We start from the raw sequence: 27,163 nt of genomic DNA, 5'->3' as shown, positions 1-27,163 counted from the left end.
TAACTAATGGGCAGACTGGATGGACTGTTCAGGTCTTTATCTGCCGTCATTTACTATGTTACTATGTTACCTGGCAGAAACCCAAAGAGTAGCAACATTCCAGAGCTTAGATTGTGATGTCATTATGCCTCATTCCATCAATGCCCATGAGCCAAACTCATCAGTGATGTCACAATGGTTTGATTAGATGTCAACTTCAGCATTTGGAACATAGGACAATACCAGATTTTACAGTCTACGCCCCAGAAATATCAAAGAAGAGACAAGTTAATCAAATCATGCATTTTTTAAACGGGTATAACTTATGGGCAGACTGGATGGACCGTTCAGGTCTTTATCTGACGTCATTTACTATGTTAGTGTCCAGATAAGCACAAATATTCTTCTACTATGTTTGTGATTTAAGCTGCAGTGGAGAAAATGACAAGCACGGTGTCGGCACAAGAAGAGGGAACCCCCCCCCACACACACACACACATACATACACAAAAGCAAAGTGACAAAATAAATACTGGCCATGTATATCTTTAGGACATATATGCAATAACCGGAAGCAGCCAAACAGGAAAGGAAAAATATGTCAAGAGGAGCAGTCTGGCTCCAACAGGGTGTGTGACTGTGTACCTAGTTCCTCTGTTGAGGCAGGGAGCCATTTCCTCAAACACTAAAGATCCATTTCACTTTTTAAAGGAAAAAAAACCCAACAAAATAGGAAACTGGAGGGTGAGACGAGGCACGGGACGTTGCACAATCACTTCACTCTAAACACAAAATCAAAAAAGCTCTCTCAAGATGTCCCATGAGCACGTACACATGTAACTTCAGTCCTTTCAGTGGACAGGAAGAGGTTGCGCTTAAAAAAAAAAAAATTCCTCCCAGACTTCGGAGCTTCAGCTTGTACAATGGGGCATTTGAAGTTATTTTGCCCCACGTTTCCTAGTTCCCTCATATAGGGGTCCTTTTACTACGGCGAGCTAACCGATTTAGCACACGCTAACCGATTGCGCGCTAAATGCTAAGGCATCCATTATATTCTACGGGCGCCTTAGCATTTAGCTCGTGCTAATCTTTAGCGCGCCTCAGTAAAAAGACCCCACTTATTGTAGTAATTTGGTAAAGGGGGGAAAAAATGATTGCTCTAAGTATAAATTGTATGTTTAATAATGCGTTTTATAAAAATATTTATGTTCAGATAATTGTATTGCATTATCAAAGTTTAAAAATCAATAAAGATTTATAAAAAAATAAAAATAAAAAAAGACCCCACAGAGATGTCAAGTTACCCAGTTCCAGGCTGGAACTTTCGGGACAGTCCTGGGTTTCTGAGCTCCTCGTTCTGGTGCATTATGGGAGCTGTAGCTACGTTTACCAGACATCTGGCGTTTACTCTGACGCGTCCGGACAGTTTTTCAAAACCCGGTACTTTGTCCGGGTTGTGAAAAGCGTTGAAATCGGGGCCTCATCTGGAGGGCATCTGTACATGTCCCAATCCACAAATCCTAGCCTTTCCAAAAATACTACCTGTTTTAAGCACTTCTCTATTTATTTATTTTTTTAACACAATCTGTTATTAATATGGTTTATTATAGTTTTATTTAATATACCGCCCTTCCTTAAAAAAATAACAGAGCGTATTAGACGCTGTCAATCTGCCTCCGTGAAGCAATCATTGTATTTTACGACAAGAAGGGTTCATTGGGCTCTGGTTCAGCTCAACAAAATCAGTGCTGAAAACTCTCCTATATGCTGGTCCTGTAAGAATGAAAAAGGAATGTTGGAACATATCCTTTTCCATTGTCCACTGGTACAGTCATTTTGGAAACAGATCTGGAGTCATGGTCAAATATTATTATCTACAACTATGCCTTTAACATATGCAGATGTTATTTTTAATATCTTTGATGATTCGGTTGACATAAGCAATAATATTCGATTAATAGCCATTCAGTCAATTTTTAAAGTGTGGAAGGATTCAAACTCACTGTCATTTCCTTTTTGGTGAAATTCAGTATGTATGATCGAGAAATATGAAGTAGCTATTATGGAAAAAAAAGGGGGGGGGGGAAGCAAAATTTAACAAAGTATGGTTGCCTGTTAAAAAGTATGTGGGAGATAAAGTTTAAATGTAATGGATGTGTAAGAGTGGATATGAATGTGGTAAATAGGTGTATGCATGATATTACACTCTCTGCAGGGGGGAGAAGGGTGGAAGGGTTGTTGTTTGTTTTGTGTGTGTGAAAGCTACATATGTATCCCTAGCTTATGCTTATGACTGTTGTATGGAAATATATTGAATTGCATATTCTTCTGTCTGAATGGGGTTTTTTTTTAAAAGTTTTTCAAAATAAAAATACTATGGCTATATAACAGGGACATTACAAAAAGTTTCTGAAGATTTGGGAGCCATTGCCAACATTTTGCAGAGAATGATTGTTGATTTTGCCCTTTGGTCATGTACGTCCAGGGTGGGTGGGTTGGAAAATAGTTTTTAATTTTTTTAATTTGAGTGCAATTTTTGAATATGAATATGGGGGGGTGATGTATTTATTTGTCATAGATTAAGATTTGATTGATTTTAAGTGCTTTTATAATGTAATAGGATTGTATAATATGTTGCACTTATTATGTATGGTATAAAAATGAATAAAGATATTTAAAATAAAAAAAATAAAAATTATTTGAACTTAAAAAAACAAAAAAACACACAAGAGCAGTTTACAAAATTACAATTAAAAGGAAAATAACTCTAAATCTAAATAAAGAACAGGATGAAAAAGGAAAAAGATTAAAAATGTTGTGCAGATTGCTTTGTTAGTAAACCCTCACAAGACAATGGTCACCTGACAGCCTCCTTTATTAACCCGTACAGCGGGTTTTAACGTCACCGCTAGTGGTATTCTATGAGTGTCGGAGCAATTAACGCTGCTGCCATGCTAAAACACACACTACGATGGAGGGGGTGAATAGAAAAGGCTTTCTCAAAGTGAAATGTTTTTTAAATACTTCTAAATTTCAAGTAAGTTGATTCAAGACGCACTATATTTGGAAGAGAATTCCAGAGGGATGGTGAAACACATAAAAAAAAAAGCTCTCTCTCTAGTTAATTCATAATGAACTGCGTAAACCGAAGGAATTTGAAAGTACTGATCATTCAAAGAACGCAAAAGTCTTGATGGACAATAAGAACTAATAAGAAAAGAAAGATAAGTTGGACTATTATTATTATGAACTAGTGTTTAAGCCCGTTACATTAACGGTGCCTGTCTTTCTCCTGCCCCCCTGTCTCTTTCTTCCTTTCTTTCTGTCTCTCTCCCTGCCCTGTCTATCTTTCTTTCTCCCTCCCGCTGTCTATCTTTATTTCTTTCTTTCTATCTTTTTGTCGCTCTCCCTGCCCAGACCCTCACTGAAGCTGCCTTCCAGTGGTGCCAGCTAAGGGATCCCTTGCCCTTTCCTCAATCCAGCTGTGATCAGTTGCCCGCACACTCCTGGCGGGGGAGGGGAGGGGTTCCTTTAGCTCTCGTTCGCTGAGGTGCTGGTGGGCCACCCCATCCATGCACTCTCTCTCTCCTACCTGCACTCCAAATGCCTGCTTCTCTCACCAGCCCAGCCCAAAGCCTCTCTCTCTAGTGGCTATCCCATGTCTCTCTTTTCCTCACCAACCCAGGCCCCAACTCCCAATCAGGCATCTCTTTCCGCCCCCACCCAACTATCATTCTCCTCCTTGTCCTCCACCCTCATCTCATGAATGATTCCCTTGCTCCTGCCCCCAGCTGACCGTCTAACCTGCCGGTTCCTTCTTTGGACAGATGGGAATGATCTCCCTCTCCCCCCTTGCTCCAGGGGAGTTTACTTTGGGTGGGGGGGTCACAGTCGCGGGCATCGGGAGTTTTTGTTGTTGCAAGCCCCCCTTTCCCCCTACATGCCAGCGATTGTTGGGGTTTTTGTTGTTTTTTTTCGGCAGAGAGAGGGCGGGAGGGGGGGGGAGTGGCTGCCGTGGTGATCTGGCCGACTCCCTTGCCGGAGTTATTTTTTAGTTTAAAGGTGCCGCGGCGGCTCCTCTAACGATCCCCGCCTGCATTAGAAGTCTTCTCTGAAGCAGGTGCGGCTCGTGACAGGAGCCGCGGCGGCACCTTTAAACTGAAAAATAACTCCGGCAAGGGAGCCGGCCAACTGGCAATTCAAGTCGGAGCTTCGGTCTGGCCTGCTCCCTGCTCGCCTTGCCATATTGTATTTTTAGTTGAAAGATGCAGCGGCGGCTCCTCTCATGATCCCCACCTGCGTCGGAAGTCCGACGCAGGCGGGGATTGTGAGAGGAGCCACCACCGCGTCTTTCAACTAAAAAATACAATACGGAAAGGCGAGCAGGGAACAGGCCAGACCAAAAACAGGACGAAAAACAGAACCCTAAGCACGCATGTGCACTCCTACCTGTGGGTCCCTACAGCTCACGGAAAACAGGCGCACGCAGTGGGAGTGTGCATGCGTGGCTTACGGTTTTATTATATTCGATTGTGTTAAAAGTTAAAGCAAGAATTTTAAACTGAATACGAAAAGGAATCAGAAGCCAATGATGTTGAAGATGCAATGGTGTAAGACGATCAAATCGAGAAGCATTAGAGAGAAGACGGAGAGCTGTATTTTGAATAATTTGCAAGCTACGAATCTGAATCTTAGGAAGACCTACATATATTCTATTGCAATAATCTAATTTTGATAAAATAAGAGGATAAATAATTCTGTTTTCTGAATCTAAATCAAGAAAAGAACAAATCGAACGAAATTGTCTTAAAGAATAAAACCAAGATTTTTTTATATATATTTTTCATTTTATTCATATTTCAATACAATACATATTGATCAGAATCAAACATTTTATCACATTGAAATAAAAACAAATTATAAACAAACAAATCAACAATTTATTTCATTATATCAAGACTCTTGTATAGTCCTCATTATGGAGAGAGACAATTTCACAATCAGAAGGAATGATACTATAACTAAACCATTTCTAAGAAACATAGCGATGCATCCCCATTTATAATATGGACTTGCATACTAAGGGCTCCTTTTACAAAGGTGCATAGGGCATTAACGCGCGGAATAGCACTCGCTGAATTGCTGCATGCGCTAGACCTTAATGCCAGCATTGAGCTGGCATTAGTTCTAGAAGCGTAGTACGGGTTTAGCGCGTGGTAATTCCGTATGTGCGATAAGTTCTTTAGCGCACCTTAGTAAAAGGAGCCCCAAGACTCACTCTTGGCAATCTGTGATATTACCCCTTTCCCCTCTAAAAAAAATTGTAATTGGGTGGGATCATAAAATATATAAGAGTTCTGATCCAAATAGATCATACATTTACAAGGGTATCGTAGTTGGAATTTTGCTCCCAATGCTTTCACGCTATCTTTCATCTCCAGGAATCTTTTTCTTCTTGTCTGTGTAGTTCTTGAAACATCTGCAAACATCAAAATTTTACTATTAAAAAAAAAGACTTCTTTCAACCTTAAAAAAAGGCGAAGTGCTTCCTTGTCTTGATGAAATACAAACGTTACAAGGAGCGTTGAACACAGAATGACTTCCTCTTGAGAATTCTCCAGTATATTGGAGGATCCAATGGACCTGCTGTCGTTGCCTGAGGCAAAGCCTCAGGATCAGACGAGGAAGGCTTTTTTTGAGAAACTGGCAAAAAATAAATATTATGTAGAGGAGATAGTCCATTATCAGGATATTTTAAAACTTCTTTCAGAAACTTATAAAAAGTTAACTTTAGGTGTCATAGTCAGTGCCTTAGGGAAGTTTAATAATCTTAAATTCAATTTTTGGGTATACAGTGTTCCCCCCGGTCATTCGCAAATGCTGAAAAACCACAATTACGTTTTTTAGCGGGGGAGATAGGAGAGGACAGCCGCAGCGGCAGGAAAGAGCAGCCGGAGTGCCGGCGAGTGAAGGAAATCTTCCTGCACTAAAGTCGCGCCTCACCAATCAGGAGCTGCGTGTCAAAGCAGCGTCTGTTACTTAGCCAGGCACATTTCACCATGTCGGTACGGCTTCCTAGCCCTCAGCTTGTCATCCTGCACCAGCCAAACCGACGCCATGGTTGGCATGGCTATCTACCCACCAGTCCAAACCTCTTCAGGCTGTGCCTTCATCCGGCCTCCCCAGAAGTGCTGACCTTCCATCGCTTGGCTGCACCGAGCCATCATGGAATCCAGCTCGCTTTCTCAGGAACCCACCATTACCAAGCTGCAACACAAACTTCCTACACCAAGATGCCCAGCCCCCCTGGCTTATCCCCTTCTCATCCTTATCTGCAGCCCAACTTTGGGTCAATCAGATCTGGCCTTGGCCTTTTCCATGGCCTATTTGCTCGGTGGAGAGTGAAGGACAAAGGCACCAATTAGCCTCACCTTCTTAGGCACTCTGGTCCAGTGGCTCCTTTCTCCTATAATCTCCCTCCAAGTCCCCCCAACGTGAAATGCTCAGAAGAGTTGCTGCTGCCGACTGAATTACCTGCTTTCCTCCAGCTTCTGTAGCAAGGAAAAATATGAAAGCAGTTCACTGTACAGATCTTAGGTTTGAGCCATGAGGGTGCAGGAAATCCTGCACTGGTCTGGCGTCTCGAGGTTTGCAAAGCTCATGATCGTGAGATGACCACAGGAATGACCACTCCACAAAGGTCAAAGTTCCTGAAAGTCACAGAGCAAAGAAAATCACTTTTTTTTTTTTTTTACTGCAATAGGAATGAGCAGGTCCTGCTTCAATGATGTCATCCAGCTGCTAGGATGGCGTCCAAATGATATCATCAAAGCACCCCCAAGAATCAGGAATTTAGGGAGATTAGGTAGGGTTACCAGACGTCCGAATTTACCCAAACATATCCTCTTTTTTAGAGGGCACATCCGGGTGTCCGGATGGCTTTTCAAAACTTGGCACTTTGGGTTTTGAAAAACTTTTTCTTTGGGACCGCCCCCTCCCGATGAGAACAGGTTGAGGGGGCGAGGCTGGGGGTGTGAAGTGGGCGTAACAGTCACTTAATTCCCCCATTGCCCCAGGTACATTAGATAGATTGTGAGCCTGCTGGGACAGAAGGATAAATGCCTGAGTACCAGAATAAACTCACACTGCTTGCTCCTTGTGACCCTGGGCAAGTCATTTAATCCCCCCCCCCATTGCCCCAGGTACATTAGATTGATTGCAAGTCCGCCGGAACAGATAGGAAAAATGCTTGAGTTCCTGAATAAAGTCATGTAAACCATTCTGAGCTCTCTTAGGAGAACAGTATAGAAAATTAATAAATAAATTGTCAAGGTGCTGGGCAGGTAATGGTCCTTGGAACTGAAAGGACCCCCCAGGCAGTACCTGTGAGGGAGAACAGAACAGGCCCATGTACAAAGCAGTGCAGCCAAAAGGCTTGTTCTGTCCTTCCTCACAGCACAGGCACTGTCTGGAGCAGCTATGATCTCTTTTCTGCTCCAAGGACCACCACCACATCTGTCAGCCCAGCACTTTGCACTGAACGTCCTTGCAGGGGGGAGGGGGAAGAAGTATAGAGATAACTTTTTTGATGCTACCATTGAGTTACCCCAAAATTATGCATCTCGTTGCTGAGGTGTTTTTAGCCCTTTATCTTTTTCACGTATGAATGTTGCACCCCTGATGCAGCCCTTAATGAGGCGAAACATGGTTGTTTTGGTGGGTTATGATTTGTAGTTTGCTGATTGAGTGTTGTAGTACAATGTAAAAAGATTGTTTTTAAATTCTTTGTGGTTTATTTTGGATCTGCTTTGTTACATTGTTTTAAATTACCTTATGGAACATTTCTTAGTCCAGAACTGACGTAGCATACACCATGCACACATCAAGTTTCAGGAACAGAAAAGGCAAATGAGTAGAAAAGGTGTCAGGATCGGGATCCGGAAGGTTCGCCCCCCACATTTCGCCCCCAGCAATTCGCCCCTCACATTTCGCCCCCCACATTTCGCCCCCAGACACATTTCACCCCCACACATTTCGCCCCCACACATTTCGCCCCCACACATTTCGCCCCCCGGATGTTTTGCCCCCACACATTTCGCCCCCTCACATTTCGCCCCCCACATTTCGCCCCTGCCTTTGAGGGGAAAAAGAAATCCGTCTCGGAGCGCAAATCCTTACCTCACGGGCCCTCAGTCCAGCTGCTGGTGTGCGCGAGCGAAGCCAAGGGGGGAGGGAGTCGAAGTCTTTTTCGTCCGCGATCCGCTAGGACATGAAGGGGGATCGGGGCTTGGGCCAGAGCGAGACAGCGTCCCGCGAGCGTACGCCGCGCGCCGAGCTTAGTTGCTGCCGTCTCACCTGTTTCACTGCCTGGGCCCCTCCGCGATCCCCGGTGGGGTGGGGGCTTTCTTGTGTGCTTTGCCTGCCATGGACGGCGGTGCTGCCGCACCTGTTTCACTGCCTGGGCCCCTCCGCGATCCCCGGTGGGGTGGGGGCTTTCTTGTGTGCTTTGCCTGCCAAGGACGGCGGCGATCCGCTAGGACATGAAGGGGGATCGGGGCTTGGGCCAGAGCGAGACAGCGTCCCGCGAGCGTACGCCGCGCGCCTCCGACGAGCCGCAGGTCTGCCGAAAGGGAACATGAGCTTAGTTGGGGGCTTTCTTGTGTGCTTTGCCTGCCATGGACGGCGGTGCTGCCGCCGGGGCGGGCTCCAGAGGGAATCGGAGCCTATGCTGGAGCAGGAAGAGGGGTCTCCGTCCCCAGCCCCGTCTCCCACACATTTCGCCACCGCACATTTCGCCCCTGAGCGTTTTTCACATAGTACTCCATTTGTCAGGAGATAAGTTGTCTAAGCCGGGGGAAAGCAGAGAAGCGCTGAAATCACTCCTGGGTCCCGCTGGAGCGCGCTGATAAGTGCAGCAAGGCCTGAAGTAGGGGAAAACGCTCAGGGGCGAAATGTGCGTGGGCGCCAATGACTTTGCAAAATTCTACAGAGCTTCTATAAATATGACGTGTTCTTGCCTCTTGGTCATTTAGTCCTTTCGATTTCCGAATTGGCGCTTGATTAACTGATCTGTGTAGTGATTTATTTATTTATGGAATCAGTTCTTTCAAAGCGTGGCAAGAAGAAGCTAGTTTACGAAAATCATATTTATGTATTCTCTAAACGAACAGCAGATGCCAGCCATGCTATTTGGGTATGCGAAAAGCGGTCAAGGTGTAAAGGACGCGTTTGGACTGAAGGAATTGATGGCGAAGTTGTGAAAATCGTAAATATACATAATCATGCAGCACAGGCAGCAAGGCCTGAAGTAGTTCGATTAATCAATGAAGTTACTTCCAGGGCAAGGTCGACACAGGAGACGCCACAGCAGATTCTCAGTGAGGTCATTTCAGGCAGCCATGCAAACGTTGGAGCGCTTCTGCCTAGAAAAGATTCGCTAAAGAGATCAATTCGATCGTCAAGACAAGTCGAGGGTATGCCGCGGCTGCCTCAAACCATTGATCAACTCGTCATCCCGCCAGAATTTCAGGAGATCATTATCAATGGCGTCCAACAGCAATTTCTTTTGTGGGACTCGGGTAAACTTTTCTCTTCAAGCTATTAGCATTATGTACTCGTACATGTAGGCGTTATTTGCTCGCATTTTATATCACTTTGTGGCACATAAAATGGCCCAAAATTTCTTAATTTATTAGAATTGGTCAAACAAGTATGTCTGAGTCTTCTAACCCGTTTTAAGCGTTATCTTGAATTATTGTTGCTATATAATCTTCCACATTTAATTTTACTAAATTACTTCGTACAATTTTTAGTAGAATTTTAGTAGAATTTGTGAAACATTCCATTAACGTAATAGCTCAAAAAAATGAAGAAAAAATATTTTTTTTTTGTCTTTCGGAATTTTTTGATGCCAGCGAATAGAGCTCGTCGAAAAATGGTGTTTTTTCTGCACCCCTGACTATTTCTGACCCTTTTTTGGACTTTGAAAAGCCCATGTATGTCCCGTCCCAACTGAGGGGTTTCCTCCATCCACCGCCTAAATTTATGCCTAAATTATTTTTATTTTTATTCAGGGACTGGAACCAGCCGAATATTGATATTTGGAACGAGGGATAATCTCCACTCGTTAGCACAGAGCAGTGAATGGTTCGCTGATGGCACGTTTTCTACTGCACCAGCTTTGTTCGAGCAGCTTTATACGATTCATGCAGTTCACGGTGGTGTCATCATTCCAGCATTGTACGCGCTGTTGCCGAACAAGACCCGAACAACCTATCGACAGATGCTGCAGCAGCTTAAGAATATGCAGCCAGGTCTCCAACCGCAGCAGTTGATGACCGATTTTGAACAAGCTGCAATTCAAGCGTTTGAAATCGAGTTTCCTAACATGGAGAAAACAGGCTGCTTCTTCCACTTGTCTCAGTCAATATGGCAAAGAGTTCAGAATGAAGGATTGAAAGTGCGCTACCAAAATGACCACGAATTTGCCCAGTGGATCCGCATGATACCAGCTCTTGCTTTTCTGCCTCCGGCCATTGTTGTGCAATCATTTGAAGAGCTGCTGGACGATCCCAAATTTCCAGAAGAAGCAGTACCCATTGCCAACTATTTCGAGGACACCTACATTGGTCGAATGAACCGAAGAGGACGCCAGAATCCATTGTTTCCAGTTGTGTTTTGGAATGTTCATCAACGAACGTTGAAAGGCCAACATCGGACGAACAATGACGTCGAGGGCTGGCATCGCAGCTTTCAAGAAACCTGCGGCTCACTTTTCCCCAATATATACCGCTTCATCAACTGCTTGAAAAGACAGCAAGGCCTTCACAATTTTGAAATCACGCAGATTATAGCCGGCAATCCTGTCAATGCGCGAAACAAGAAATACGCGGCTATTTCTGCAAGAATTCGGCGTATTGTGGAGGACTTGGGCAATCGAAATTTGATCGACTATCTCAGAGGAATAGCATACAATTTTGAATTTTGATTGACGTTCGTGCTTCTGACTTTTAGGTTCACTTTATCACTGTATTTCATTTTACTTGTTATTTGTGTTGTGTTTGGACTGTTATTTCATTTGACATGTTAGTTTTTGTTCACTTTATCACTTCATTTTACTTGTTATTTGACTGTGTTGTGTTTGGACTGTTATTTAATTTGACAGGTTAGTTTTTGTTCACTTTATCACTTCATTTTACTTGTTATTTGACTGTGTTGTGTTTGGACTGTTATTTCATTTGACAGGTTAGTTTTTGTTCACGTTATCACTTCATTTTACTTGTTATTTGACTGTGTTGTGTTTGGACTGTTATTTCATTTGACAGGTTAGTTTTTGTTCACTTTATCACTGTATTTCATTTTACTTGTTATTTGACTGTTTTGTTTTGCACAGTAAAAAATAAAAAAATTAAATGATAAACATCACAGAAATCAATGACTTCGCTCTGGGGATAAAGGAGACATCTCCACCAAATTTTCGATTTTTGAAACAAATCACCATTTTAACATGATAAAATAAAGCAAAAAAAGTAAATTATGTATTTTGGTCCTCTCAAATTCTGAAAAATCCTGTTTTGGTCCCGGCGGACCAGTGACTGAAGGCAGAAGTGAGAGGGCTGTACTCCTACCATGAAGGCCCCCCCCCCACACTGGATCCAGTACCTAGTTAGGCCCTGGGGGGGAGACCCTTTCCGACTGTCCTGCCAGCCCTGCAGCCCTGAAATCAACCTGCTCTCTGCCTCCCCCAACTCTCTCTCTGGCTCCCCGGCTCTCCAGTGCATCGCGCCCTGCCCGGGGCCGGAGCAGGGCGGCTGGGAGACAGCGACGCGGCCGCCAGGGTAGGAAACCCCAATCCCCCCTCCCACACAGCCGGGCCGCCCATGGAGGGGAAGGACGCATTTGCAGGGCTCTACCTCGGCCACTGTGGTGCAGGGTTCACGGCCCCCACCTCCCACAAAGTGAGGGCGGCGTGGGGTGGATTTTACACCACTGTACCAGGTTGCTTAGAACAGTCAAAGAGGCAAAGGATTCTCTCTTCCTTCCTCCTGCCTCTATCGCAAGCCCTTACATCTCCAGAGTAGGAAACCGCAGGTGCTCGGCTTACATGAGACGCCAGCCACGCTGAGCAGATGAGACGGCGGCAGCCACACCACCCCTTCCCACCCGGCGATAAGGTACTACATTTCCTAGACTTCACCCTGCAGTTACAGAGTCTCCTCCCCCTCCTGGAAGGGGCGGAGCTTGAACATTGCTGACTACACTTATTTCTATAGTGCTGCTAGGGATAGGCTGCACTGTACACATAATATAGAAGCACTTTCTCCGTCCCACAATCTGATTTCCACAACAGCAGAGAGAAGCTGAACACGAGAACTGACCACTTAGGAGGAACCAGAGCTGGGAATGGCTGAAGAGCAGACAGGACTACACAACTTCCCGCCTTTCCCTTCCTCCCTCCCTCCTTAAACTCCTCCTTTTCCCCGCCCCAGGAACATTCTGACCAATGAGGGCCCAGGAGAAGCTAAAACCCCTCCTTCTCCCGGCTAGTGGGCGGAACTTAGTAAATACTCTTCACCTGACCAATCAGCACTGAAAGGGGCGGGATCAAGAAGAAAAGACTACCTCCCCTGAGTAAACCGAGAGCTCAGAGTGAGGCGCCGCCAGGCCTGAAGTTCACCAGAGCCAGAGCTTCCCGCCTTCCTGGGCTCTTTCCCACAGGAACATTCTAAGCAATGAGGGCCAGAAAAAGCTAAAACCCCTCCTTTTTCCCGCCCCGGCGATAAGGTACTGGGCCTCCGGCGACGCACAACCCCTCCCTCCCGTGGCGTGTGCGGCGGCCCTCCCGCAGGAACCAAGGGAGCGTCTCGGCTTGCTCTGGCAGGCCGCGGCTCAACAAGGGAGAGTCGGGGTGGGTGCGACTCTCTCTCTCTGGCTCCCCGGCTCTCTGCCGTGACCTGCTCTCTGCCTCCCCGACTCTCTCTCTCTGGCTCCCCTATGAGCGTTGGAGCTAATACCGCAGTGGCCAGCGCTAAACTAGCCCAATGCGAAATGTGCAGTACACATAATCAGGGGCGAAATGTGCGGGGGCGAAATGTGTGGGGGCGAAACATCCGGGGGGCGAAATGTGCGGGGGCGAAATGTGAGGGGCGAATTGCTGGGGGCTAAATGTGGGGGGCGAAACTTCCGTGAACCGTCAGGATCGTACCCTATCTTTACAAGTCCACTGTGCAAATCAGTCCCTATGGGAAAAATGCATCAGGTGTCTGTGCTATGGGGAAGGGGCAGCTGTGGGTCCCAGGATGGTAGTCCCATAAACTAGAAGCATCTCATGTGCAGAGATCAGCAGGAGCCTGGATTGCCTGAGTGGCTGGTAGGGAGGATCAGAGGTGGCACCTTGCTGGGCTGTTTTCTTCTACAGTAAAACCTTGGATTGCAAGTAACTTGGTTTGCAAGTGTTTTGTAAGACAAGCAAAACATTTGATTAAATTTTAACGTGATATACAAGCAATGTCTTGCAATACGCCTGAGGAGCATCCGCGAGGATGAAGCCTACATCGACGGAGTCGTTCAGGAGTTGTCTCAAGTCACAGAACATGCCCACGACAAGTCCATTCTCGAGACGCCCAAATCATCAGCTTTGAAACCGACATTTGGGATACAGGCAATGGCCAACGACAATGACACCTGGCAGCTGGTGACCTCTTCCACAGGCAAAGGCAAACAAAGGAGATCCCCCCCCCCTTTTTCAATCTCTTCATCCTCTTCTTTTTCTCCCCAACAGGTCAACCCTACGTCAACCCCTCACCTCATCCTGAGGAACAGATTCCAGATTCTCCAAGAAGAAGCTGCCGACGACAAACAAGAACAGACCCAACACAAAGAACAGGAGCAGACCCAACAAGCAGCTCCATCTGATGACCGACTCCCCCCCCCCACAACGAAAGAAGCGCAGAGTAATAGTCATTGGGGACTCCATGCTGAGGGGCACCGAGGGACCAATCTGTAGACCGGATACACTCTCGAGAGAGGTTTGCTGTCTACCTGGAGCCAAGATACGGGACGTCACCACCAACCTGGGTAAACTACTCACACCTCATGACCATTTTCCTATGCTTCTTATCCACATAGGTACGAACGACACTGCAAGGAACACCCAGGAGACCATCGCCAGAGACTTCGGAGCCTTGGGTGTGAGGCTGAAGCAGACGGGTGCGCAGGTGGTCTTCTCTTCAATCCTCCCAGTCAGAGGCAAGGGAAGAGCCAGAGATGAATGTATCCTAAGAACCAACGAATGGCTACAAGGATGGTGTCGGGATATGAACTTTGGATTCCTGAATCATGGAGAGGCGCTACAAGGACTTCTTGGACCAGAAGGACTCCACTTGACCAGCAGAGGTAAGAACATCTTCGGACACCGACTAGCCCGCCTACTTCGTAGGGCTTTAAACTAGGTAAGTTGAGGGAGGGTACCTACTCATGTACTGGTGCGGAAAGGAACTATCCTGATGGGATGAGTCGACACTCTGCTTCCAAGGTAAGGGCAAACATAGCAAACAGTTCTCTAGGAGCCACACAAGCCTTACAGCGACCTAGCAAACACAATGTGTGGAGGGCCATGTATATTAATGCTCACAGTTTAGGCAATAAAAATTCTAGAGCTGGAAACTGAAATAAGGGATGCCAACCTAGACGTGGTGGCAATAACCGAAACATGGTTTACGGACTCACGTGGGTGGGATATGACTATACCGGGGTACAATCTACTTCGTCGTGACAGAGAGGGCAGGTTAGGTGGTGGGGTAGCACTATACATTAATAAAGACATCAAAACCACCAGGATCACAGATGTCAAATACACCGGGGAGTCCCTCTGGGTTAACCTGGCAAGAGGTGGCAATAAATGCCTGTATCTTGGTGTGGTATACAGACCCCCAAGACAAATGGAAGACATGGACATGGAATTAATTGAGGACATAGAGAATATCACTCTACAGGGTGACACTGTACTGCTTGGGGACTTCAACATGCCTGATGCAGACTGGAACACATTTTCAGCAACCACCAGTAGCAGCAAGAGGCTTTTGGCCTCCATAAATGGTGCACAACTAAAACAGATGGTAACGGAGCCCACTAGGGCCCAGGCGATCCTTGACCTGGTACTCACCAATGGGGAAAGCGTCTCAGAGGTCTTGGTAGGAGATACACTAGCCTCCAGCGACCATAACATGGTATGGTTCAACCTTAGGAAAGGATTCCCTAAGTCAAACACAAAAACAAAGGTACTTAACTTCCGGGGCACCGACTTCACACGCATGGGAGATTTCGTCCATCAGACGCTGCAGGACCAAGCAGAGACCGGTAATGTGGAAGCTATGTGGTCATACCTGAAATCATCCATACACGAAGCTACTAATCGCTACATAAAATCGGTAGACAAATGGCAAAGAAACAATAAACCCCAATGGTTCACTGAGGAGATCTCGCACCTCATTAAGGAGAAAAAAACAGCATTTCTTTCCTACAAACGTACGCAGAGAAGGGAAACCAAAGTAGAATATAAGACCAGGTCTGCAGCGGTCAAAACAGCAGTTAGGGAGGCCAAACTTCGAGTGGAAGAAACTTTGGCAAAAAACATTAAAAAAGGGGACAAATCTTTCTTCAGGTATATTAGTGATAGGAAAAGGAACACAAACGGCATAGTACGCCTTAGAAGACCGGACGGAAACTACGCAGTGGTGGATTCTGAAAAAGCCGAAATACTAAATGAATATTTCTGCTCAGTCTTCACCTGTGAGGCACCGGGACAAGGACCACAGTTGAAGGCAAAACAAATTGCGGAAGACCCGTTTCAGAATTTTGAGTTCACACCTGAAGACGTCTACAGCGAGCTGACAAGGCTCAAGGAGAACAAGGCCATGGGACCGGACAATTTACACCCAAGAGTGCTTAGAGAATTGAGAGATGTTCTGGTGGAACCGTTGGCCGTGCTCTTCAATCTCTCACTTAGCACGGGGAAAGTTCCGTTGGACTGGAAAACAGCCAACGTCATTCCTCTGCATAAAAAGGGTTGCAAGGCTGAGGCTGCGAACTATAGACCGGTGAGTCTCACTTCAATAGTGTGTAAACTCATGGAAACACTAATTAAGCATAAATTAGATACGGTCTTGAATGAGGGGAATCTCCGGGACCCCAGTCAACATGGATTCACCAAGGGTAGGTCCTGCCAGTCCAATCTTATCAGCTTCTTTGACTGGGTAACAAGAAAGCTGGACTCGGGAGAGTCCTTAGACGTCGTATACCTTGACTTCAGCAAGGCTTTTGACAGCGTCCCTCACCGCAGACTGCTGAACAAGATGGAATCGATGGGGTTAGGAGTAACACTAACTGCATGGGTTAAAGATTGGCTAAGTGGCAGACTTCAGAGGGTGATGGTTAAAGGTACCCTCTCCAAAATGTCGGAAGTGACCAGCGGAGTGCCGCAGGGCTCAGTCCTGGGTCCACTCCTCTTCAACATATTCATTAGGGATTTGACTCAAGGGCTTCAAGGTAAGGTAACCTTATTCGCTGATGATGCCAAACTATGCAATATCATAAACGGCTACAATCTGCAGAATACTATAGAACAGGACCTCCGTACTTTAGAAAGTTGGTCCTCTGTCTGGCAGCTGGGCTTCAACGCCAAGAAATGTAAGGTCATGCATCTCGGAAATGGAAATCCATGCAGAACTTACACCTTGAATGGAGAAACTTTGACCAAGACTACGGCAGAACGAGACTTGGGAGTGATCATCAGTGCAGACATGAAGACTGCTACTCAAGTGGAGAAGGCTTCATCTAAGGCATGGCAGATGATGGGTTGTATCAAGAGAAATTTCGTCAATAGGAAGCCTGAGGTCATGATGCCATTATACAGAGCCATGGTGAGACCTCATCTAGAATACTGTGTGCAATTTTGGAGGCCACATTACCGTAAAGATGTGCTCAGAATGAGTCGGTTCAGCGGATGGCCACCAGGATGGTCTCGGGGCTAAAGGGTCTCTCGTACGAAGAGAGACTGAACAAATTGCAGCTCTATACTCGAGGAGCGTAGGGAGAGGGGAGACATGATTGAGACATTTAAGTACATCACGGGACGGGTCGAGGTGGAAGATGATATCTTTCTTCTCAAAGGACCCTCGAACACAAGAGGACATCCGCTCAAACTCAGGGGAGGGAAGTTTCGTGGAGACGTCAGGAAGTACTTCTTCACTGAACGAGTGATAGAGCATTGGAACAAGCTTCAAGTACAGGTGATTGAGGCACGCAGTATCCCAGACTTCAAGAATAAATGGGATACCTATATGGGATCACTGCGAGAGTCATACCAATGAATAGGGTCGCTAGGATATAGACTTAATAGAGCAGGTCAGTAGAGTTAAGGGGGCCAGTAGACTTAAAAGGGGGTCAATGGTATGGGCAGACTTGATGGGCTGTAGCCCTTATCTGCCGTCATCTTTCTATGTTTCTATGTTTCTACAGTATACACACATCACGACTGAGCCAATGGTTCTTCTCTCTCTGACGCTACAAGAGTGTAGTGACTGTTCTAAATGAGCAGTCTTGCAATACGAGTACATGCAGTATACACGTGTCACATCATCACAACTGAGCCGATGGATCTTCTCTCTCTGATGCTGCAAGAGTGAAGTGAGAGCGAGGTCTTGCAATATAAGTACGTATAGCATTTTGTATTAAAGTTCTAGAGTTGTGGAATGAGTTTCCATTATTTCTTATGAGGAAATTCGCTTTGATATGAGTGTTTTGGATTACAAGCGTGTTTTCGGAACGAATTATGCTTGTAAACCAAGGTTTTACTGCATTTTATTTAATTAACGAAGATGCCGTAATCTCTTTTTTACTACTACTACAGTTCTCATTTTCTCCTATTATACATCAAATAATGATGATTATCAACCTCCCAGATGGTGCACTGATGGATAGACCTAAAAAGACAGTGAAGGCGACCTCTAGGTGCTAAAGCGCTTTATTCATTCCAATAAGACTTGACCCCTACGTGTTTTGGCCAGATCGGCCTGCATCAGGTTCATATAGTTCAAGAAACATAGATTTATAAACATACAGGTATTTAAATACATACTTTATATACCTATATAAATACATTAATTTATAAATTTAAATGGTGTCAGTTTTATCATCACCATGCAGATACAATTACACATTAGATTCTTAATTTGTTTTATATATATATATATATATTTTCTTTTTATTTATACTAACAGTGTCGAGCCTTTTATTGGAATGAATAAAGCACTTTATCACCCAGAGGTTGCCTTCACTGTCTTTTTTGCTTTCTCCGGTGTGAGAAAGTGATTTCTCCTGTGTTGGGTTACTGGTACCAATGGACAGTACAGAAAATAGGAAAAAACTAGAAATTAGATTGGGTGATCTAAGTCTGCAGAAATCCAAAGTGGATCAACAGTGCAAAGACAGGAGGAAATTCTTTTGCAACCCCTCAAGTACAGCTCTGCAGCAGATTTGATTAACACCTGGTTATTTTATTGAATTAAAGTTTAAATTGCAAAATCTGCAAGCTTGATGGATTGGATTGCAAAACTTGAGGGCAATGGAGCATAAGGACGGGATTCTGGGGACTGTGGTGGAGGGAGTTGTGGGGCTCAGGGTCCTTTGGGGAAGGGGTGGTTATCACAGAGGTGCATCCAAACCAGATTAGGCATCGGAGAGGGGGGGGAAAGAGAGACAGGGTGAGGCCAGGGACAAAATGCATTTATGGGAGAGAAATGAAAGAGCGATGGCTTTGAAGAGGTCAGGAAGGGACATTTTGGTTGTTTGTTTTGTTTCCTAAGCAAATGAACATTGCTTCCTGACTCACATACTGCTTCATGCATCCTGGGCTGAATCATTGGCAAATGTCAACAACCGATCCCCCAAGTAACAAAGAAGATAAGGATATGGGAGTAATCAAAAGATATAGAAATCCATTTACTAGAGAAAAGTACATCTTTTTCCTGATTTTCAGGTGTTTTTCAGTTTGTTGCCTACTCTCATTTTTTATATAATTAATACATTAACTTTTCATGTAAATGGCTCATACCTACACTCATTTAAGTGACTTTATGATACACATTAGAACATATTAATACATACAGATTGATTGCATATGCGTTAATTCATAGGTTAACCCGACATTGAATCAATTTTGGGAGCGCTAAAATCTTAAAGGCATGTTACTGCTCTGTATGCATGTTAACAAATGTACATGCCTAGAGTTTATGTGTGAATAATAAGCAACATGCTTACCAAAGGCATGTAATATATACTTTCACTGTTTATAATAAACTTTTCATATACGAAGAATTTGTGCTCAGAGATCTGGAGGAAAAGGGGGAATGAAATTCCTCCCCAAACCTCACCACCTAATCATTGCATCTCTTCCAAAAATAGGCACTTTTCTTATGATTTTATTTCTTTGGCCCCGACGTGCCACGTTTCGATTCTTCTTCGGGAAGCCAAACGATAAGGCTGATAAGACCAAAAGTCTTATACCATTGGGTGTCAGTCTCTGTGAACACAAACAAAAATGTAAAACAATTTACCATAACACTTTTTAGAAATCTTTACAACTAACATTTATCAAAGGAAAAACACGTGAAAACAAATACAGCATAATCGGAGGGTACCTCAAAAAAAAAAATGAACGAAGCCTTGCATAGGAAATAAAAAAATCTTTCTTCGCTGCTCATAGTGGTGAAATGAAACGCCAACAGATTATTTAAAATGGATACTGGCGTCAAAAGCGTAAAGATGCTATGACGCAATGCACCGAGTTCGTCAAAAAACAGGTAAGGGGGCTCAAAATGGACAAAAGACCTAGAATGTCACAACAAGGCATCAAAAACCTGTAGTGCCTAAAATTAAAACACAGCAAACCACAAACCACATACACAGAACAAAATAAAAATGCAGCATTAAGATCCTGCCAAAAAAAAAAAAACACTACTCAATTTTGTTGTTTAATCCAGGAGGGGACAAAGTGTTTAGTTTGTACATCTACCTTTGGTAGACATATAGAATGCCATTTTAAAAAGGACATCCTACTCAGAAGAAGGGCTTCCAAGTCATTACATCACTGGTAGTGATAGTAATTTAGAACAGGCTCTGCTACTATTACTATTTATAATTTCTATAGCACTGTACATTTAACATTCAATAGATGGTCCTGCTCAGAAGAGCTTACAATCTAATTTGGACAGACAGACAGGACATCTCAGTGTTGGGGAGATTCTGGCGGAAGGAATGATACAATGAATAAAGTCATCTGAAGTGAGTGGGAGTTAAGAGTTGAAAGCAGCTCAAAAAAAAAGGGGGTTTTAGTTTGGATTAGAATACTGCTAGAGATGGAGCATGATGAATTGACTCTGGCAGTCTGTTCCAGGCATAGGGCGCAGCAAGAAAAAAGGGACGGAGTCTGGAGTTGCCAACATACAGCCTATTTTAAAATGCATGAAAAAATGGATATCCATGTAACCAACAGAAAAATCCAAAAAATGTAAAAAGCAAAACGAGATACACAGACATAAGAACATAATAATCTAGCCCAGTATCCTGTTTCCACAGGGGCCAATCCAGGTCCCAAGTACCTGGCAAAACTCAAATAGTAGCAACATTCCAGAGCTGAGATTGTGATGTCATAATGCCTCATTCCACCAATGCTTAAGAGCCAACCTCAGCAGTGATGTCACAATGACTTCATTATCCTATATTTGGCACACATAAGAACATAACAACCTTACTGGGTCAGACCAATGGTCCATCTAGCCCAGTATCCTTTTTTCCATAGTGGCTAATCCAGGTCACAAATATCTGACAAAAACCCAAATAGAATAAACATTCTGTGCTACCAATCCCAGGCCAAGCATGTCTGTCATCATTGTGGCATGTCCAGCTTAAATAATGCAAATACTGAAAATAAGAGGTAACACAGATGAAAACACAGTGAAAACACAGTGATGCTTCAAATCTCAAAAAAATCAGGTATAGAAATTAGCAAAGCAGGGCAACAGAATATATGGAGCATTGAAAGGAGTCATTGGTGAAAGGGGCTCCCCGTTGGGATTGTTCATGTGTGTTTTTGATTATATGGAAGAGAAATTATTTAATGGACATGATTAATAATTGTTTTTTGGAAATTACTGAATTAAAAAGTTTAAAGTGTAAATGTTAAGTAATGTTAGGAGGGAGGTTTTTGACCTATGATTGAAGTTAGCCTATGACTGGTTACAACTTAAAGGTACTGTATTTATGAGGGGCGTTCAATAATTTATCGACCTCAGTAGGAAAGAAAAGAGTTTTCATAAAATTTTTGTTTTACTTTTCAGTATAGTCCCCTGATAGTTCCATACACTTCATCCACTTTTCCTGCAACGACTTTATCCCCTTAGAAAATAATTCTTCTATTTGACCTTCAAACCAGGACCTCATAGCTTCCTTGACGTCTTCATCACTTGAAATCCGCTGTCCAAGGAGAGATTTCTTCAAAACTCAGGATAGAAAATAATCCGAGGGAGCCAGGTCAGGTGTGGGCATGGATTGTGGTAAGCATCGGTATGATGAGAAACAAATGGGCAATTCCAGACAGTAGAGACCCTCTGTTTTAGAAGGGACTTTCTTGGAATGCCTTTTTCAACCCTATATGCCTTTCTCAGGTACTCGGTGTAGGCTCATTTCATTGATTTCTTATGGATCACTTTCACTGGCACACTCTAACTTTCACTCACCTGCTGAACACATGGTCTGGCACATCTTTCATTTTTTTTTGATTGCATTTAATGGCTTAGGGTTCTTTTAGGTTGAAATCATCCTGCCCAGAGTTCTAGATTCAATGAGAAACAGGCATGGCCCAGAGGGCTAAGGGGATCCCTTTTCAAAGACAATGCGCCTCTCCAATCTGCTTACAATTAGACATAACTTGCTACCAGAATTAGCCTAATTGAGACTGCCAGTCTAAATTAGTCAAATGTATTTACTCTGGAAGGCCTTGCAGACTGCAGTCCAATCAAGGACATGTGCTAACAATTATTCTCAGCGCAGGTTCGAATGAAACCATAGCTACATGGCACAGATTTTTTTTTTTCCTAGGAAAGAGAAAAGAAGGTACCAAGCCTCGAAGCAGAGCAAACAAAGAGACACATCCAGGTCTCTCCGTTCTGCAGCCCAATATCTCTTTAACATTCCATCCTTAAAGTATATTAACACTTTAGGATCCAATAATTTTTCAGTAGCAGCACTTTCCCTACAGAATTCCATTCCCAATTATATAAGGGAAGAAAATTCCGTAGGCCCTTTTAAGATAAAGTTGAAGACTTTCCTATTCTTAGATGCTTTTGACATATAACTGCCCTCGGAAGGGCAATAATCTCACTGTTGTTCTTCAGGTCAACCCTTTCCTTATTGGTTTTCCCTTGTTTGTTCTTTTCTTTACTTATTGTAGTTCCTCTCCTTTTCCCTCTTGTTTTCCTTCTGTTTGTCTGGTGTATGTGTTTTTACTAACCAACCCCCATTTATGATATGTTTTGTTTTTAATCTTCTGTTTTGTGCCATTATATGCTGATAATGGATTTTATTGTACACCATTTTGAATTTTGGATTAAGCGGTATAAGAAGATTTTAATAAACCTTGAAACCATGTCAGAACCAACCTGCAGTCACAAAATGCTTTATGGTTGGATTTTGTTGTTGTTGTTTTTTACCAATAATGGATATTTAATATGTTAAACACCTATAGCCCCGACTAAGATCCAAGTTTCAGCGACTCTTGAAGGGAAATCTTTACATCTTGAACAAATCCAGTCACAGGCGTGTTCAAGATGTAAAGATTTGCCTTCAAGTTTAACTTTTTTTACCTTGTTCCTTTTAATCTTATCTTTCAATTTTTCCATGGTTTTCAACTTTCTTCCATTTTTCTGCTTTCTTCTCAAAATCTACTTTTCCATGTTTTCCCTTCCCATCTATCCATGTGTACCATCTCCTCCCTCTTTCTTCTCCCATCTATCCATAAGAAGCATTTCTTCTTATCTTTTCCCTACCACACCCATTGCTGTGCATCATCTCCTCCCTCTGTCTCCCCTTCCCCTCCATCCCTATGCATCATCTCATCCTTTTCCCATGGTCAGACATCTCTGTCTTCCCCCTTCTCCCCTCATAAGGTCTGGCATCTTTCTCCTCTCCTCTTCCTGAAGTTAACATCTCTCTCCTTTCCTTTCTGCTTCCTGGCATCTCTCTCCCCTCCTTCCCTTCCAATCTGTGGTCTGGCATATGTCTCTCTCTCTCTCTCCTTCCCATTCCAGTGGTTTGACATTTCCCCATTTTTGAGTCATCTCTCCTCCCTCCCAGTGTAACATTTCTCCCTCCTCTCCACTATCATGTCCAACAATTCTCCCTCTTTCTTCCTTTCCCCATATACATCATCTCTTTTTCCCTCTCCGCCACAAACCTATGTGCAACAATTCCCCATTCCTTTGCCAGATATGGTCTCCAAAACTAAACACAATACTACTCCCCTTCACTTTTGAGTCTCACAATGACACTTTTGCACTTCTTCCTATCATTGATATATCTAAAAAAAATCTCTTGTCTTCCCGTTTTACCATATCAGCTATTTTTTCTTCCATTTGTACCTTTGCTTTCCTGACTAGAATGAATTAATGGGATTAATTTACAAAAAAATGTAAACATTGCATGAATATAGAGCTTCATGTTACATAATTAAAAATTAATTCTTGTTTCATGATGAATAACTTTTGGATAATAATGTACCTTAAATAAAAAACTATCTTTAAATAGATTTTCCCCAAAAAAACAATTTAAATAATAAAGTCACTGAATTTTTATCCTCCATGATATAGTTATACTTATCAAAAAGGTAAGTTTTCATCATTTTATGAAAGAAATAGTACGAGTCACACTGTCTTACTTCATAAGATAAGTTATTCCAGATCAAAAGCAAACAGAAATAACAGTTCCTCTAAACCAGGGATCTCAAAGTCCCTCCTTGAGGGCCGGAATCCAGTCGGGTTTTCAGGATTTCCCAAATGAATATGCATTGAGAGCAGTGCATGCACACAGATTCTCATGCATATTCATTGGGGAAATCCTGAAAAACCCAACTTGATTCCGGCCCTCAAAGAGGGACTTTGAGAACCCTGCTCTAAACCAGTGTGTTCAACCTTGGCACGCATCAGATCAGGTTTTCAGAATTTCTATGACTACGCATGAGATCTATCTGCATGCTTGTCTCCATTGTAGGTAAATGGATCTTATACATATTTATGAAAATCATGCAAATAGATCTCATGCATAATCATTAGGAAAATCCTGAAAATTTGACTAGATTGCAGTTGGACACTTCTGCTCTAAACTCTTGATGATCATCAGAGGCCCCTGGTCTTGAGAGGTGATAACAGGACAGGAGCTCAGAAAGACCCAGATGCAATCCAGTAGAGCAGGGGTGTCAAACTCAATCACATTAAGGGCCCGAAATCTAAAATATAGGCTAAGTTGTGGGCCAGACCCCGCCCAATCTCCGCACTAGATCCCCCACCCCCATTGTAACACCATTTTATCCATTAATTGTAACACCATTTTATCCATTAATTTTTCAATGCACACAATATAATCTTATTAACAACACATAATGGTTAACCACAAAATTAAATTACACAAAGCACACAGTATGCTTCTCAACATTCATTCCTACCAGAACACAGATAACTCCTATGCAAATATGGGACCAAAAACTAAAAGTATTAATATATACAAACAAAGCCCTAAGATCCAGAGAAAAAGAAACAAATGCATTTCTTCCTGAACAGTGCAAAATATAGACAGCAGATGTAAATTCTCAAAATTGACACAATTCAATCACTAAATTGAAAATAAAATCATTCCCCCTACCTTTGTTGTCTGGTGATTTTGGGTTTCAAACTATCTTTCCCAGTCTCTGGCTGCACTTCCTTCTGTCTGTGCTCTTAACTGTATATCCAGGGCCACCTTATCCATTTGCTGGTTTTCTCTCCTTCACTTTCTGCCTTACATCCATCTTTATCCAAAAAGATCAGGGGGATTTTAATTGCAATCCAGTTTTAAAGGCAGGGCAAAACTTTAATAAAGAACAATACCAACCCCCCCAATCCCTGTTGTACTCCCAGGCTTGAAAACGCTTATGAACAATATATTTTACCCCTTCTTCAATATTTAAATGTGCTCAAAATCTTCAGCAGGGCGCCACAACAGCGATGTATCGTCGCTGACACCATGTGTGGATTTAATCATACCACATATGAAGGAAGCACCAATATTACTATGGCTGGTCAAGATGGCAAAAGTGTGCCAATTAGCTGAAGAGTTGTTACAGAGCTTCAACACAGACTGTATTTCGCTGTGGCTACATCATGGACTAGCAATCTTTTTTTTTTTTAATTGCAGTGCCTGTGAAAAAAAAAATAGTGCAATAAACAATGTGCATACACTTAAATAGTATTAAGCCAAACAATTACAATATTCTTCTCACAAACAAATGCAAACTTTCAATATGGTACCTGCCTGCCAGCCATATTGAAAGTTTGCATTGGCTTGTGAGAAGAATATTGTAATTGTTTGGCTTAATACTATTTAAGCGTGGGCACATTTTTTATTGCACTATTTTGTGCCACGAACCACAGGGCTATGAATTTGGTGGCCAGGCTCGCGCCCTGCTCACCTGATATTCTTGAGGCTGCTCAGCACACACAACACCTGCTCCGGGGGAAGCGCGCAGGTCATCCAGCCAGCGTGAGGAGGGCTGCGCATCGTTCGCCTTTGGTTCCGCGTCGCCTCCTGTCCCCACGGCCGCTGCGCTCAGGTAGTTCTCGGCGGCGAATTCGACCCGCGGCTCCCGCATGAACCAGCCGCCCTTTCACGTGAGGAAATCGACACGCGCACGTTGAGCCTGCAGCTCGCGCCGGGCAGAAAAGGCTGAGGCCTCAGGAAGTAGAAGATATGGCCGCCCACGCACCAAAGGTTCCGCGGCGTAGAACTTAGCAGCGCAGCCGCAGTCCGCCAACAGAACACCAGGTGCCTGCGGCAAAATCATCAGTGACAAGACTGCTGGAAGGGGGCGGAGCGCCTCTGCTGAGTCTGTCCTAGCAGGAACCTACTACCTTGCTATGCGGAAAGGGGGGTGCGCAAGTACCTACAGAGCCAATGCAAACTTTTGGGGGAGGCCACACACACCCCGTTCCGATAGGAAACTTCAGCATTTGGAACCTAGAACAATACCAGGTGGATTTTACAGCCTATGACCCAGAAATATCAAAGAGACAAGTTAATTTAGTCATGTATTTTTAATGGATATAAAAACAAAAAACTGTGGATACAGATGTTCTGGAGATAATTTATTATACACTGACATATAAAAACATGAAAATTCAATTTAAAAAGTACAATGATAAAAAATACAGTGATAAAAATCCAACCGGACCCTACGTGTTTCGGTGAACACGCCTTCCTCAGGGGTCCAATGGTTTGCAAACACATATAAAGAATTGGACTGAAAACAGTCTATTGTCTATTGAGCAAAGAACACTGCAGACAAGCTGAAGTAGCAAAAAAAAACTGGATTGCGGCCCTCAAGGAGGGACTTTGACACCCCTGGTATAACTAATAGGCAGACTGGATGGACCGTTCAGGTCTTTATCTGCTGTCATTTACTATGTTACTATAGATAAGCAGTGGATTTTCTCCAAGTCCATTTTACTAACGACTTATAGACTTTTAAGAAATTATCTAAACCTTTTTAAAATCCTGTTAAGCTAACTGCTTTCACCGCATCATTAAAAGAGCATATAAAAGAGCCTTGAATGCCTCACGAGAAACACTTTTACAGCCTAAGCACCAAGAACGAGAATCATCCATAGTTTGTGTATTATCTCATTCAAAACATGCATTTAACATCAAACGCATCATTAAAAAACATTGGAACATTATGCAATACCATCCCGAGTTTCAAGATCAGCCTAAATTTGCATTTTCCAAAGGTCCCAATTTAAAACAACATCTAGTACAATCACATTACACCCCAATAGGAGAATCCGTTTCATACAGCGGACATTCTCCATGTGGACACTGTAAA

The 27,163-nt window shown here is 43.5% G+C and overlaps 1 protein-coding gene across 3 annotated transcripts in view; it reads right to left on the bottom strand.

Annotated features, from left to right (window-relative positions):
* The window catches only part of LOC117364006 (F-box only protein 33-like), a 290,234-nt gene extending 264,043 nt beyond the window's left edge, over window positions 1-26,191 (bottom strand). Inside the window, exons 1-2 of one of the 3 annotated variants that reach the window (XR_004540169.1) lie at window positions 25,754-26,191; window positions 25,039-25,093 (exon numbers count right to left, since the gene is read on the bottom strand). Coding sequence is in view for 2 of the 3 variants with exons in the window: in XM_033952698.1 (XP_033808589.1) it covers window positions 25,754-25,933 (180 nt within the window). In the remaining variant the exon portion in view is untranslated. Of the gene's footprint in view, window positions 1-25,038; window positions 25,094-25,753 lie in introns of those variants that run through there. The other 2 variants (XM_033952698.1, XM_033952699.1) reach the window with 2 other exon arrangements.
* Window positions 26,192-27,163: the final 972 nt, after the last annotated feature.

This window comes from Geotrypetes seraphini, chromosome 7 (assembly GCF_902459505.1).
Source record: "Geotrypetes seraphini chromosome 7, aGeoSer1.1, whole genome shotgun sequence".
Lineage (NCBI taxonomy): Eukaryota > Metazoa > Chordata > Amphibia > Gymnophiona > Dermophiidae > Geotrypetes > Geotrypetes seraphini.
This window is presented reverse-complemented; position numbering and strand designations above follow the sequence as displayed.